The sequence below is a fragment of the Castor canadensis genome, chromosome 16 (assembly GCF_047511655.1).
Source record: "Castor canadensis chromosome 16, mCasCan1.hap1v2, whole genome shotgun sequence".
NCBI lineage: Eukaryota > Metazoa > Chordata > Mammalia > Rodentia > Castoridae > Castor > Castor canadensis.
In genome coordinates this window covers 47415376-47431568 of record NC_133401.1, presented here as the reverse complement: position 1 = coordinate 47431568, position 16193 = coordinate 47415376, and the positions used below count along the sequence as shown (strand labels likewise).

General features: G+C 46.4%; 1 protein-coding gene across 2 annotated transcripts in view; it reads left to right on the top strand.

The window, feature by feature from the left end:
- The first annotated feature begins 359 nt into the window (after nt 1-359).
- The window catches only part of Trim36 (tripartite motif containing 36), a 39325-nt gene continuing 23491 nt past the window's right edge, over nt 360-16193 (top strand). Inside the window, exons 1-2 of one of the 2 annotated variants that reach the window (XM_074056977.1) lie at nt 360-678; nt 11259-11493. In XM_074056977.1, the coding sequence (XP_073913078.1) occupies nt 610-678; nt 11259-11493 (304 nt within the window). In that variant the 5' untranslated portion in view covers nt 360-609. Of the gene's footprint in view, nt 679-9009; nt 9323-11258; nt 11494-16193 lie in introns of those variants that run through there. The other variant, XM_020180841.2, reaches the window with a different exon arrangement.

The window sequence follows — 16193 nt, the reverse complement described above, 5'->3', positions numbered from 1 at the left end:
TTTTCCCTTGGCTCTGCCAGCCAGACCCTTTGTTGTGCCTTCCCTGCATTCATCCATCTCTGCCCTCGCACCTCCAGACAGTGGGATGGGGATTTTTTTCCCCCTCGCTTGGTCTGTGCTGTGCACTGAGAACTGGGGATCGCCAGTCTCCGGGCATCCGATCATAAAGCCCCGATCGGCCGGATCCTAGCCGACCCGCTTTGTGTGCGGGTTGTTTGTCCTGCCGCGCGCGGGAGGCGAGGGCCGCGACCCCCGAGGAGGCGTGGTCTCTGTGCCCGGCCCCTCCCCGCCCGGCCCGGCCTCCCGGCCGCCGCCGCCGCCCTTATTTGTTCCGTTACATCGCGCTGCGGGGACCGCTTCCTGAGAGCCAAGTCCTCCGGACGCGGTGGCGTGATCCCGGGGGTCCTCAATGGCCTCCATCCCACCCAGCCCCGCTTCGGGCTGCCGCTCCTGGAGCTCGCTCACTTTTCCTGGTTAACAGCATCCCCGGGGTTGGGGGTGGGGAGGCAGCGCTTGGCAAAACTCAAACTAAAACCAGAGTAAAGGGGAGCAAAAACCAAGAAGAAATTCGATGAGCCCGGCTCGGTCCTCCGGAGTTTGGGAAGGGTCATGACCATGTCCGAGTCAGGGGACATCAGTGAATTTGGCTACATCATGGAATTGCTTGCCAAAGGCAAGGTAAGTGCTCCCGCGCGCGCCTGCGCCATGAACCTCCCCCACCCCACTCTGGACACCACCTGCCCGGGGGGCTACGCGCGCGACCCGGGCTTTTCCAGCAGCCCCCGGGGCGGATCGGGACCCGAGTTCCCTGTTCTGCGCTCCCCGTCCCGCGCCCCGGCAGCTGCGGAATGCAAAGTAGGCGCCTTTTCTTCATGGCGAGGCATCCCTGACAGGAGCGGAGGGATGATGTCCGGTGCGTTTGCAGCCAGTCGAGGGCAGCGGGAGCGACAGCCCAGAGTGTGGACTTGGGGACAAGAACAAGGTGTTGGCCAAAGGCAGGGAGGCGTTGACCGTACCCTCAGGCTGCCCAAACCTGGTGACTTGGAGCGGGCGATCTCGCGGGTGCAGGCGCTGGAGGCGGAGGGAGGGTCCCACCCGCCAGAGAGGGAGGGGTCCGGTAATTAGGGACAGCTACCCGCGAGCCCCTTCTGGACGCCTCAACCCTCCCTTCAGGCCCTTAGCTGCTGCCCGGCCGGCCGGAGCATTCATTTTAAGCGGCCTTTTATTTGATAAGGAGGGATGCTAGAGGAGTCAGATGTCAGCCCCGCACCTGTCCTGGAGCCTTTGGGACCCAGCCTGGCGCGGTCGGTGGCGCCCCGCGGCCACGCCCTCGGCGGCTGGGCAGAGAGTCTGGAGAGAGGCCGGGTTCCGGGATGCACCGGAGAAATGTCCCCAGGCTCCTCGTGGTTTGCAGGCGGGACCTGTCCCGAGGTTCCACGGCCCCCCGCGGGGACGCGCTAGCCACCAGCGAACAGGTGGTGAAGGACGCCGGAGTTTGTCCTCCCGACCCCCTACGAGCAGTCATCAAAAAGAAGGGTGCTTTTGCAGCTCAGGTGGGAGCCCCGGAAACTTCGGTCCTCTCACTAACTCCAACACGTATAACCGCCACAGAGTGTGGAGTAGTTTTGGGTTCAGACCAGACAACCAATGCCTCGCTGAAGTCCCCTGTGGACACCTTCGTCTGAAACAGATGCTCAGGACTTTTCCTTGTGTGTGTGTGTGTGTGTGTGTGTGTGTGTGTGCGCGCGCGCGCGCGCGCGCGTTGGGCCGCCTCCTTACCATTTACAGCCCCAGCCAAAAGTGCAAATGCGGGACCCTCATTCCACCTTTCTTCCTATTCGGGGAGCCATCCTGCCCCTTGTGGGGCCTCCCACGTCAGCATGGGGACACCCTGGCCTGACCATCCAAGCTCTTTGTGGTCCCAAACAGCTGCCCCTTTACCACCCAAACAGCCTGCTTCTCTTCTAAAAAGAGGGCCCCAACCAGGGTGAGAAGTCCAGGAGCAACAGCTGGCTCCCAGCTGATGTCCTGGGCCAGGGGAGGCCTCCAGAGAGCAGGGAGACACAGCACGGCCCCGCTTCCTGGGACTAAGAGGATGCCTGACGGGGCAGCTGTTTGGGAGCTGGAGGATGAGGTGGTAGAGGGTGGATGCCTTTTGTTGATTTCAAAATTAATAGACTATTGATGGGATGGGGGACAGTTTAGGCTTATGCTCAGACATTCTCCAAATAAGCCAGAATTGGATTAGTTGGCTATAATTTCCTTCAGTTGCACCCAAACCCAGAAATTCTGAGAGAATAGTTCTGGGATGGGCCCAGAAAGGGACATGTTAATAACACCCAGGTGACTATGAAGCAGACAGGTGAATTTCCCATAAATACTAAATGGGGTGGGGGTGTGGAGGGCAAGCCACTGGTGAATCCTTGAAACTCTTTAAACTCAGGTGAACAAAAACCAACCTCTCAGAGCAGCATGGTCATCACACTATGCTTATATAATGGAGAGCAACAACAAAGTCACCTTCTGGTGTCCTACCCTGGAGTCCTCTTCCTGTTTGAGAGTCAGACTTCTCCATGCTTCAGCAGTGGGCATACAGCTGCCAGGAGTAGTCACAGCTGAATTCTCAGGCCTGGTGTCCTTTGTAATCTCTGAGGTTGGAAAGTGGGCTGTTCCACGAGGAGTGTGTGTGTGTGTGTGTGTGTGTGTGTGTGTGTGTGTGTGTGTGTGTGTGTGGTGTTGGCTTCCTAACCATTTCAACTCAAGCTTATTTTGTACCCACTCTGTTTACCTCCCAATTCCAGTGAAAAGTGCTGTTTGGTGTGCAAATGTGGGGTCTTTGAACACTTCATATTAGCCATGAAATAGCAGACATTCGAGACGGGCTTGCCTTATTTTCCTCTGGGGAGTTATGTTTCGCTTGGTGGTTCAGGTTTGCAGTGTAATGAATAACAAACTTGAAACTGGTCTGATTATGAAAGCAGGAGAGCAGAGGCCTGTCGTGGGCCAGCCTCCTCCTTCTCCTTCCCTCTGAGTCTGACTAGTGAGCGGACCATCTTCATAGTTCTTTCACGTTCCCTTCCTCAAACTCTGTACATAAGTTCATTTAAAATACATGACTTTGGGAGCTGGGGATCTGACCCAGTGGTAGAGTGCTCGCCTAACATGTACAAGGTCATGGGTTTGATCCCTATCACTGCAAAAATAAAAATATGTGGCTTTTGAATTGTGCAAATGAATACATGGAATGCATGCTTGCTGTAAAATATTCAAACTTTTTGGAAGGTCTTGCAGAGTAAACACTGCAAGCTCATTTCCACCTACAGTCCTCTCTCCTGCCCACTTTAATGGACCCGTTCTGGGTCTATTTCAAATTAGATTAGCTTACTGTGTGTTCTCTCATGTGGGAGGTGAGCCTTTCATTTTAGGTAACCTAAAACCCTCATGCCAGACTTGATCAGCTTATTTACTCTATTATGATGCTTACTTGAATATTTAAAGTACACAGTGAACTCTGGCATCACAGTCTTCCTATAAGCACACAGCAGTTTATACGGCGATTCTCAAGAGCTTTAAAAATCAAGGTAAATGCATTTCCTTGCATTTCACCACCAGTGAGACTTTTGCCTTTTCTGAAAGCTCTCTTTGGTTTCTTTTGCACCTCATCTCTATGGACAAAAAGAGAGCTTTTCAAATCTGTGGTCAATATCTAGGATTACTCAAGGCAGTGTTCTCAAATGCTTTTGGTCTCTTGAAAGATTGGTCTCATTTTTTATCATGATAAAAAATTGTCATGAGAGGTTTTTATATACCTATTCCCTTCGGAGTATCATGGACTCTTTTGGAATCATATAATGAAGTTACAAGAACAAGGAAATAATAACTTAAGCTTAATATACCTTCCTATATTTCCAGTATTTATCATATCTATATTTATGTATAAATATACAGACAATACTTCTCATCTTTTTTGCAGTGCTGGGATTTGAACTCAGGGCCTCACGCTTGCTAGGCAGATGCTCTACCACTTGAGCTGCTCCACCAGCAGATAATACCTTTTATTCCTCATAGTTTAGTAATTATGGTTCAGACATGTCCAAGAAGTTTGAGTAAAATAAAAGACATGTTGGAAAGCTTACATTTAATTTTGAGATTAGTTATTTTAACTTTGAGACACAAGACAGTCACAAAATTGACTTTAAAACAAGAAGGCGCTTCTACTCTGAATTTGGTTTAGAAAATCCACAAATGTAGACTAATGCAAAGTCTTCAAGATCTCCTGGGATCAAAGCAAGAAGTCTGCTGAATGACCTGTTTCTGTAGACTGGGTAGACAGTAATTCACACAGGTAAAATCTAAACTGGGGTAGTAATGGCCAGTTGTGCCCCTTGCAAAGTATTCTTTAAAATCTTTTTACAGGTTGGAATTGAGTGAAATGTATGTGTGGTGGTGGGTAGGGAAGAAAATTTAGAGTTTTGTGACATCATTTGAAAATAGCTAATTTCATAAATATTTTTCTTTAACTACATTATTCTAAAGATAATTTGAAAAAAAAAAAGGCTACCTCCTAAATTACTTTCAAGAGAGTAAGTTGGGTATTTCTAAGAAATTATAAATTACATGTTTATACTTACCTGTGGTCAGTGGGACGGGGTGCTGGGTGAACACCCAGGTTTGCACCTGGGTTATTTGGTGTCTGGCTATGCAAACATGAACTTATTAACTGGGCAGAGATGGAGACAAGTGGCAGTTGCCACATCCCCTCTCTAGAGAATTGTACTTATTTCACAGGGCTATTGCAATAATTAAATGAATATTTTATACATGCTTGCTAATACTGTAATTGGCACATAAGCTATTACCTCTAGCTATTGTTCTGATAGGGCTAGGTCCTGAGACACCTTATATCCAAGGCTGTTAACAACTAGAGATCAAATTTCCAGATAAAATACAGGAAGTAGGGTTAAATTTGAAATTTAGATGAATAACAAATACTTCTTTGGTACAAGTATGTTCCAGGCTATTAATATTTGGAACACACACTAAAAATTCCATTATGTATCTAAAATTCAAATTTAACAAGGCATACAGTGTTTTTATCAACTGTAGCAGCCCCAAGGGGAGGAGAAATGTGTTCAAAGGGGACCTTCTAAGTATTACCAAAGATGTTTACATTGACTGGGCCAAGAGACCTTTGGTCACCAGCTATGTGGACAGTGTGCTCCTGCCATTAACAGGAAAAAATGTACCAGAAATCTACTGTTTCTCTCATCATTCCAATTTCAAATTGGTGGTCTGGTGCTACTGTTTAGTAGATGAGTATCTACTGGATTTTGTCTCAAACACATAAAGCTTAAATGATTGGTGAGGTAAGACTTACAAAACACCCAACATGAGTGTACACAATGAGAAGGAATAATTGCTAGACTGAGCAGCAAGACTAAGTGCTGAGCTTTCAGAGGAAGGAGAGAGAGAGTCAATGAAAACTAGACTAGTGAAGGAGGCATTAAAAGTAAACTTGAGCCGGACACTGGTTACTCATGCCGGTAATCCTACTCAGGAGGCAGAGATCAGAAGGATCAAGGTTCAAAGCCAGCCTAGGCAAATAGTTCATTAGACCTTATCTTGAAAAAACCCATCACAAAAAAAGGGCTGGTGGAGTGACTCAAGGTTTAGGCCCTGAGTTCAAGCCCCCGTACTGAAAAAGAAAAAACAAAAAAAAGAAGTGAGCTTGAAAGATGAGTAGGAGCTGGCCAGGCAGTGGAAATCTGACCTTCCTGGCTCTCTGGACGCTTCCCTCCACACTTGGTTCCCATAGAAATACTTTATGACTGGTGAGCCTGGTATATCAGACAGAGGCTTGAGTCAATGATTGATAGACACTCATTGTCCCTTCACCTGACTTCCTGATAACCAGCAGTATGGACAGTCTATATGTCAACTGATCTGCTGTAAAACCATTGGGTTGACTTCATTTCTTTCTTATTTCCCTAAAGTCCAGGAGCAGTCTGGATTTTCTACCAGGGTTGCTGAATGACTAGGGGTTCCCAGCAGGGGCAAGGTTTAGGGATTTGTGGTCACATCACTCTGTTTCAACTTTTTGTCCAGGACATACTAGCAGAATGACACTCTGCCTGTCTGATTTCAGGGTTAGTGGTATCTTAGGGCTCTGACTGAAATATGCATCATGGTCAGTAGGACCTGACCCAGCTAGGGATTTCATCTCTTTTAGGTATCAGGAGTCAGTATGGAAGGAGAACAGATCATCTTAGAACGATATAGATTACAGAGTAACAAGCTTATATTTTAAATATCAAGTAATGAACATTGTATGGAGCCTCTATTTCATGAAAACATGAACAGTGTGTGTGTGTGTGTGTGTGTGTGTGTGTGTGTGTGTGTGTAGCAGGACTGTAGAACTTTTGGACTTCTGAAACAGATGTGACAAGTCACACCCCTGTGATAGGAGAGTGACTAAGTAGGCTGGGGATACCACCAGTGATATAGCACTTGCTCAGCAGGTATGAGACCCTGGGTTCAAGCCTCACCAAAACAAAAACAAAACAGAGTCAGCAAACCAGAAGGCAAAAGTGTTGAAGGTCTGTGGACTTAAGGGCAGTGACAGGAATGGACGAGCCTTGTCTTAAATGTTGACTCATATATTGCAAGAAACTATTTGAGAAAAAAGTTGTAGGATATTCCAAACTGGTGAGGGTGGGTGCCAAATGATAGCATATGTGATGCAGAAAGGGACAAAGACTTTTTGGAAAAAGCAAACACTCAGATATTTCATTCCCATTTCGGCACAAAATCCTTCAAACCGTTCCCAGAAATCATGGCATTTCCAGCCCTGTATTCTCTACCACACTTATTTTGTGTTATTGCAAATTTACCACCCCTCACAGTCACATATACACCCACCTCTCCCCTTAGATGCTTGTAACAAGTTACTTATGGTTCAGCACCAAAGCTTATTCTGCTCTCTGTGCAAATGGAGCCATGAGGACAGTGCTATGCACACAGAAAGCCATTTGTGTGTACCTGTCAGGCTGCTGCTGAATCTGGCATGGAGAAGAGGCTCATGGGAATTAGCGGTACAAATGAGAACGAACAGATTCTGAGAAGGGTCACTATGAATTGAAGGTTGATCAGAGGTGGACAGTGAAGAAAAAAGGATTTTTTTAAAAAAGGAAGAAAACAAGAAACCCACACAGACTGGATGTGGTAGTATACACTGTAATCCCAGAATTCAGGAGGCTGAAGCAGGAGGATCACCAATTCCAGTTTTTAAATTGAGGTCTGGGAAGGTCCCATTAAGTGGAGGCTGGGATGTGTGGGCATTGAGAGAAGCTAATGAAAACATGACAGCCAAGCAGGATGGAATCCAGGAGGGAACTGGGAAAGCAGCAGTTTAAAATGTTAATTGTTAATCAGGCAGAAGATATTTCAGTGAAGTTTGATTCGTGTGATAGAGGGTCTTTAAAATTTACTTCCATCCATATATTGTGAATTTATGTTAAGTAAACAGTCTAATCTCTTTTACGACTCTGTCAACTAGTAATCTTTGGACTAAAGCACTATCCAGTGCGGTATAATTCACACACCCCAACCACACAGGCGTTTGCTCTGTTTCTCATCGCCCTGCTGATTAGGACTCTTCAGACCTGTGGCTCCAGCACGTGGGCCACGGATCTAGATGCAAACAGCCCAGTCATTGCCTGATGAGGCTTCATCCCGAGCGCCTCATCTGTAAATTAAGGGTACTCCATTAAAGACAACTGCCAGAGTCCCTTGCTGTCCTTCAAGGCCACACTGCCAACGTCATTTGGCTGCAGGGTTGGAGAAGAGGCTACTTCTTCAGCTGACTGCGGAACCCGCCTGGGTGAGACTTCTTCCAAACAGGAAAATGAAAGTGGGAAGCTTTGCAAAACCTGCACGAGATGCCTGGCTGCAGCTGCGTTGGTCCCTTCATCCAGGAGGTGGAACACCGGTTCATTGAGTCTAATACGTACGGATGAAATTATTTAGCAGTGGCATGAACTAGCCCAACAGTTCCCAACAGCTCACGCTAGACGGAAAAACCGCGCCCAAGCCCTGGGGTGAAATGCACTCGCTGTCCCTGGACAAGAGCGCACGCCAGAGCAGGTGCATCCCGGGACCCTCGGTCCTCAGGGAAACCGCGGGGGAGGGGCCTGGCTGCCAGCCTGGGAGGATGGGGACGCCTTTTCCTCGGTCTCTTGAATTTAGTCCCCGGGTTGCCCTCAGGAGTGGAACACATACCCTGCGGGCTGTCCCCGCGCCACCTGGCAGGAATGTGGGGCGCGTGATAGCCCCGCGCCCTGGAGAGAAGTGAAGCGGAAAGCAGAGTACCAGGGCTCCGTGATCAGCCAAGGAGTGCCAAGATCACAAAAAAAAACAAAACGAAACAAAAAAACCCAGCCCCCCCTCCCCAAAACAACAAAGGATGGAGAGAAAGAGGAGCGGGACCCAGGCCCGGACCCACAAGGGAACATCCCCATGCCGGGCCTGGCGGGCGGGGTCTCGCCTTGGTGGCCCCCGGGGCGAGGCTCTGCGGTGTCGCTGCACCGCACGGGGAGGGCTAACCAGCCACCCACCTCGCCCTCATCCCCACGGCCCGGTTCAAAGCCAGAAGCGTGGCTCGTCTGCGGTCGCTGGCTTGCGGCTCTCTGCAGCAAGGCGGGGCCGTTACACCCCGGCACCGCCCTCGGCCTTCTGCGCCTCACTTCCGCCGCTCAGTCTTCCCACCCCGGCAGGGGGCGATGGGCGGCGGCCCCGGTGCAGTGCAGAGGAAGGGAGAGCGCCTGCACCCAGAGCGCGCAGCATTTCCGCCTGGCCCCGCCCCGACCCCACCCCGCGCTCAGGCCCCGCCTACAAACACGCCTCCTTTATGTGGCTGGCGCTGTTACTCGGGCGACGGCTCCGCCCTCTGGCCCCGCCCCGGACACGCCCCCGAGGCGCCCCGCCCTGGTCTCCGCGCGGCCGCCGGTCCAGCTGCAGTCCGCAGGAGCCGCCGCCGCAGCCGGCCGTGGGCAGGATTCCCGGGGCCGTCGCAGGGAGCCGAGCCGAGTCGAGCCGACTCTCCGCGCCTGTGCTTTCGCCGCCCCGGCTTGTTCCTCGCCTTGTCGGTCCGCTGGCCGGATCTGGCTGACCAGCACGCCCTCGGGCTCCGAACCCAGGATCCGGGACCGCCGCAGGGACCCGCCCACCAGACCCTGCCCGGGGCCGCCAGTCCGCCTGTTTGCACTCTGCCGCTGATGACACCGGGCAGAGTGCCACCATGGAAGGGGACGCTTCAGACTCTCTGGTGAGCGAGTGCGGCGGGGCCCCCCACCCCCTCTGAGGACCCCCGTGGGAACCTCTGCACCCCCGAGCCCAGGGCCCGCGCCTGGAGACCCCGCTTCCTCTTCGCCTTCACTCACCCTCCAGGCTGGATTCCAAAACCGGGAGTCCCCAAATTATCCCCCAGAAGGGTCGGTCTTGGGGTTCCTTGGGCCCCAGCGCCCTCCAGCCATGACCACCTCCGGGAGTCCCGGCTGGGCTCTTGAGTGGGATTCTGGCTGGAGAAAATGGCTTTAGGGACCGGGGTGGCGGGCCAGGATGCGGGTCCCCGTGGGTCGGCCGCCCTTTGTCTGGGGGCACTGCGGGGCGCTGAATCCCGCCCGGATTCAGCCGCTGCCTCCCGGGAGCCCCAGCTTTGCCTGCTCGCGGGGCGCGGCCGGCCGGCGCCCTGGCAGCCATCGAGGAACGCGAGTTTTTGTTTGGAGGGGTCGGAGGTGCGCGTTTTCCAAAGTTTCCCCACCAATACCTTGTAAGCCACAGTTCTCTTAAGATTGTTTCCTTCTCAGTCAATATAAAATGCACAGTGATTTTTTTAAGTAAGGATGACTTTATATCCATTGTGATTAAAAGCCAAATGGTTTAGGAAGAAAAATGGAAATGAGTTGGGATTTGCCAGTGAGAGGTACACCTTAACCGAGGATGTTAACACCCCATTATGTAAAATGAGGTGTGAAAATCTATTTAGGACAGTATTTTTATTTGAATTGGTGTCCAACTGTTTGTTAACTGAGGTGTGATTTCCTGAGTTCTTTGATGTGAATTGTGAGGTGTGGTCATCTTATTTCTAGATGTATTAAAATTGTGCAGGATGTGCCATAGTGACATATTTTTAAATATTTAATTAAATATTTGCGTGATGCAGTCAGACACACTGCATTTAAAGATGTGCTTGCTGACAGTGATGAAGCCAGCTGGCTGTGGTGTCAGCTGTAGTGCAACAGTCTGTGTTGTCAGGATGATTAACGTGCTTTGTGTCACTTTAGCATACATTTTGATTACATTAAAATAAGTGAATCAGATAAATTCTAACTTTATGTGCATTTCTGGTGATTGAAGTGATGGATTATGCAAGGTCATGAGTGATGTTGAACTGTCATAGGGACTGTCACACGTCTATGGCAGGGGTGCTGCCCATAGGTCTTAGAGGATACCTGGGAAAAGTGCACAGGGAAAGGCTGGAAAACGGTTTGAAGTCATCACACCTTACTTATCAGAGTCTAGAATGTTCCTCCTTAAAAATGATGAACTAATGAAAGCCTATAGTATCAAAGTGCTTATAAAGGTACATCTTAGTCGTCTACGCCCTTTTACTAATCTTAAAGTGCTTTTATAACCGCGCTGATATATAGCGTGAGAACCTCAAATGAAAAATGGCCATTTTTAATGTAGAAAATTGGAAACGATCTAGCTTGTAAATAGATTTCAGCTAGGATTTCATGAACATACTGATAAGCCTGTTTTTGTTTTTAACCATCTCTTGTCATTTGCCAGTCTCAGAGTCAATGCACTGAGCAGGAATATAGTACATTCTTAATGTTATATTCATTTTTTTTGTGTGTGATGAAGTCTTGTTCTGTAGCCCGGGCTGGTCTCGAATATTCCATTCTCCTGCCTGAACCTTCTGAGTGCTGGGATTACAGGGATATACCACGAAGCCCAGCAAGTTTTTGATAAAATATTAGGGTCCCCTAGAATTTTATACCAACTTTTTTTCTTATACCTTAACTTGGTGTCCTGTATCCTTATGTCCTGGCATTCCTAAATTCTAAGCTCTGGATATTGAAGGGAGGTTGAGAGCATGAAATTAAATAGTTGAAGAGGACTTCAGATTTAAAGAAAAATCTTAATTTTAACTTTTTGGAAAGGTAAGAGGTTTTGACTGTTTTTTTTTTAATTCTAAGGTGACTATTAAGAATATCGAACGAGAGCTCATTTGCCCAGCATGCAAGGAGCTGTTTACACACCCGCTGATTCTTCCTTGTCAGCATAGCATCTGTCATAAATGTGTAAAAGAACTCTTGCTGTCTCTGGATGATTCATTCAATGATGTGGGATCAGACAACTCCAATCAGAGCAGTCCTCGCCTTCGGCTCCCCTCCCCTAGCATGGACAAGATTGACAGAATTAACAGACCAGGTATGTGGCATAGCTTGGGGAGGGGTGGGAGGAGTTTATATAGCTATAACTGGGGAAGAAATAGTTATTTTTGTCATTTGACTGTTTATTTTTCCAGATAAATAATCTAAAACTATGATTCTAAAGAGTTCCTCCCACTTCAAATGTCAGACTCTTGACTTTGATATGCACTTAAAGTGGTTGCTGATCACCCTTTATTAACTGTACTTTAGGGGATATTCTTACCTGTGATGTCCTTGATATGATAAAATAATGGACCACCCCACTATGAGGGAAATATCCATATATGGTAATATTCAAATAAATACTGCAGAGTGAAGTATGGACAATGGCTGATCCCAGAAAAACTTTTCAGACAGATTATCTGGTATCTTTCCACCTGATGGTTTGAGTTTCTTCAGCCATTTTTGATCCATTTTAAACATAAGTATTTGAACATCATAAAAGTAGAATTGTATAATGCTATATCAGTAGATCTAGTTTAATATAGCCTGCATACTGTACCTTCATCCCAGGGCCAATGTTTAGAGTATTTCCTGTTGAGATAGTGTTACTTTTTCTTCTAGACAGGTATTGTAGGATTAGTGTAGATCAAAGTTAATTTAAAATCACCAGAAATGCTGCCATTCTTAGTATAAAAATTTGTAGTGCAAGCAGGGTGCTGGTGGCTCACAGCTGTAATCCTAGCTACTTGGGAGGCTGAGATTGGGAGGATCAAAGTTTGATGCTAGTCCGGGCCAGTAGTTCGAGAGACACCCATGTCCAAAATGACTAAGCAAAATGGACTGGAGGTGTGGCTCACATGGTAGAGTGCCTGCTTTGCAAGTGTGAAACCCTGAGTTCAAACCCCAGTTCCACCAAAAAAAAAAAAAAAAAAAAAGAAACAAACCCAGAGAGAGAGAAAAAAAAGAAAGAGAAAGAAAAAAGAAAAGACAAATCAGCAGTGAAGACCAACGTGGATGGAAACAACCAAAGCTCATGTCACCATGTCTCTTGTGTTGAGGAGAGGATTTGTGACTCCAGAGCTTCAGCTGTGTCCCATGTCCAGCTGTGTCCTGGGTGAACTTTGAGGCTCCAGATTTTATTCTTTTGTCCACTCAGTCAGTTTCTCCCTTTTAGAGTTAGGAGTGATTTTTAACCTTTGACTTTCTTTTCCAGAGAACAGTCTCTTCCTCTAAGTTGCATTTTAAAGAGTGCCATTTTTAGGGGGTCCACACCATGATGGGGAGCCTCCTTGTGTGAGAGTTATGTCTCTGTGCTCCATCTGAGAGAGAATGGATTTGTTAAGGGTGATTTTGTGCTGTTTACATATATTTTTTCGTTAAATGTCATTCACTAATAACTGAAGATATTTTGGACATATAAAAAGTATATGTAGTGTATGAAAATGGAGAAATGAGACCTATTGAAACCATTCCAGGAATGGGGGAGAGAGGATAAAGGAGAAAGATGGAGGGGGTGAATTAAACTATGATATATTGTAAGCACTTTGGTAAATGTCACAATGTACCCCCAGTACTATAATAATAAAAAATTTTAAAAGTTATATGTAGCAAGTTGTGAGGAGGCAGGGGGTAGGAGGACAGACAGGATAGGCTCATTGTGAAGTCATTACTTTTTTTTTTTTTTTTGGTGGTGCAGGGACTCAAACCCAGGGCCTCCAGCCTGTTAGGCAAGTGCTTTCCTACTGAGCTGTACCCTCAGCCCTGAAGTCATCACTTTTATGTTTTTCTCCTTGTTGAGACTCCCACATACTGAGGAGGGGGAGGAGGACAGTTATGGCTTGAAGTCATCCTATCGGATAAAACTTGGTGTTCTATTAGTAGGTCTTCATGGGCTAACTGGGGATCCATGCTTGATTGACCAAGGAAATAGAGCTTTGTATGTGTGTTAATATTCAGCACAGACCATTAAATTAGGTTGTACTCACATATTTCATGGAATCCTGTATTTTATGTAGGCTTTTAGCTTTAGGATTAGGCTACTTTTCCCATGTGATTGGTAGGACGTTCTAGATGAACTCACTCTAGTGAGCTCACCTGAGGCGCTTACCTGGCATGGTACTGTGTACATGCCTTGTTACATTTGTTGAATGGATGTTGAAGCTACAAGATTCATACAGAGACATGCCATAATTTCCTTGTGTTCAGTAGTAGTACACCGTTTCTTCAGAACACGAGCTCCATGTCACCAGACAGCCTGCTGTCTAGATTAGGCATAGCGTTACTGAGATGTTCCTCCCCCTTTCTTCAGAAAGAACACGGTGAAGTTGGATTATGTCCTGAGGGAAATAGTGAAGAGTCTGAAATCATTATAGGAGACAGGAATGTTTAGCCGGGCACTGGTGGCTCACGCCTGTAATCCTGGCTACTCAGGAGGCAGAGATCAGGAGGATCCAGATTCGAAGCCAGCTGGAGCAAATAGTTCGTGAGCCCCTGTCTCGAAAAAACTCATCACAAATAAAAGACTGGCAGAGTGACTTAAGTGCTAGAGTGCCTGCCTAGCAAGTGTGAGGCCCTGAGTTCAAACTCCAGTGTTGCCAAAAAAAAAAAAAATCTATGTTTACCTCAGGTAAGGGAAGGTGACAGCCAAGTGTGGGTGAGGAGAAGCAGAATTTCTGATTCAGTGAGTCCATGGAATACAAAGGCAGAGTTAAACTTAGCATGAAAGAATATGAACCCCCGACCCTCCTAAGGTTCTCTGGAAATGAAACGGCTACTTAACTCTATCTGAGCCCTGTCACCAGGAGCTTTTAAATCAGGTGTCAGACTTACATGCTACAGAAGCCAAGCAGGTATGTTAATGAGGCAAGTTCCAGGCAGAAGGAGCCCTTCTTCATTTTCCTTCTACTATATATATAGAGGGACAAACATTCTGTTATTTCAGTTACTATCAGAAAACCAGCAGCCCAGTGTCAGCAGCCAGCTGATTCCAGCTTCCCTGTTGGACTGTGGAGACAAGAATGGGTACCTTGTTAGCTGGGGGTTCTGAGAGCACCAGTGAATTATCATCTAGGGTTGGGAACACCAGATGGTCAGATTTATTGGTTTGTCAGAAACCTGGTGGTAGTCTTCATGTGAAAATATTGTCTATTACTCAAATTATTTAAAAACACAGTTCACCGTAGAGCAGGACTGCCAAGCATGTCTGACTCTGACTTGTCCAGGTTTGGCCATCATTATTTGCAGTCTTTGCTTTAAGCAGTGGCTGGCTGACCACTGTCTGAGAATGTTGTTAGAAGGAGGTTGTGCTTTGGGCGGGAGCTGAGATAGCCATACTGACATCTGCTAGATGTCCTCCAGCACTGACGTTCTCTGCTGTATTGAATACCAGTGGCATTTATTCATTCAACAGATACTTGAGTGTGCCTACTGGTTTCCAGACACAGACATGGCTACAAGCTGAAGAGTGACGGCCGGAGAGACCTGTCCTTCTAAGATGCACATAATAGTTTAGCATTGTACAGATCTTCCTAAGAGAAGTGCCCATTAGAGTTTAGTCCTTCATCAAGAATACATACAGAGCAAGTTAATCAATACAGGTAGAGCACCAGACCATGAGACTGCTAAACACTGGAGGTTATAATCGAATGAACACAAATTGTAGGATTGTCTTTCGTGTGGTAACCAGCTTTAAATTAGTAGAAGTCAGTGCACTGTAAGTAGAATGCTACCTTCCATTTATTGGGCATTTGTCTATAATTTTTCCTTGGATAGATTTAAAGATTAAGTTCATGGGTAAGTGATGCACCTTCCTTTTTTTTTGATAGATTCTAATTGTTTTTTTAATCAGTAAAATGTATTTGAGAAGGAAACCAGAAACCCTGTTCATAGCAATTATTGGTATGGAAGGAATAGAATTCTAAGTTTGCCGTAGCCACGACCATGTACAATGTTAAGTCCTTTAAATATGGCTGCTCTGAATTCAGCATGCTGTCAGTGTAAAATGCATACTAGATTTCAGAGACTTCACATAAAAAAATCCTAAAGAATTGATTTTTAGGACATTTAAATTTTAGGATATTTGATATTAGGATTATTAATTATGATACTATTTAATGTTAACATATAAAAGATTTAATAATTTATGATAACATTTAATATCAACATGTAAAAGAAATAATTCTTAATATTGATTTCATTTCAAAATGACAATATTTTAGATATAACAGGTTAAATAATTTGTTACCAAAAGTAATTTGACCTGTTTACCTTTTTTAATGTGGTTACTGGAACATAAATTGCATGTATTGTTTTTGGTACCAGTAGTTCATTTAGATGATGATATCTTTTTAAAAATAAAAGTATATTTTGAAAGGAGAATAAGGTTTCTGTGTGTATCACAATTGCATATTAGACTGTGTAAAAATAAAAGATGTTACTTTATAATTCTGATCCTTTACACATAAGCTTTCTGTCCATTTTATATTTCCCTTTTTTGTCAGAAAAAGAGATTAAGTTTTCGTACTGTTTACTTAGAACTTTTAGGTCAGTAAAAAAGTCAAACAAGACCAGGCACTGGTGGCTCACACCTGTAATCCTAGCTACTCAGGAGGCAGAGATCAGGAGGATCGAGGTTCAAAGCCGGCCTGGTCAAATAGTTTGTGAGACCCTATCTTGAAAAAACCCTTCACAAAAATAGGGCCGGTGGAGTGGCTCAAGGTGAAGGCCCTGAGTTCAAGCCCCAGTACCACAAAAAAG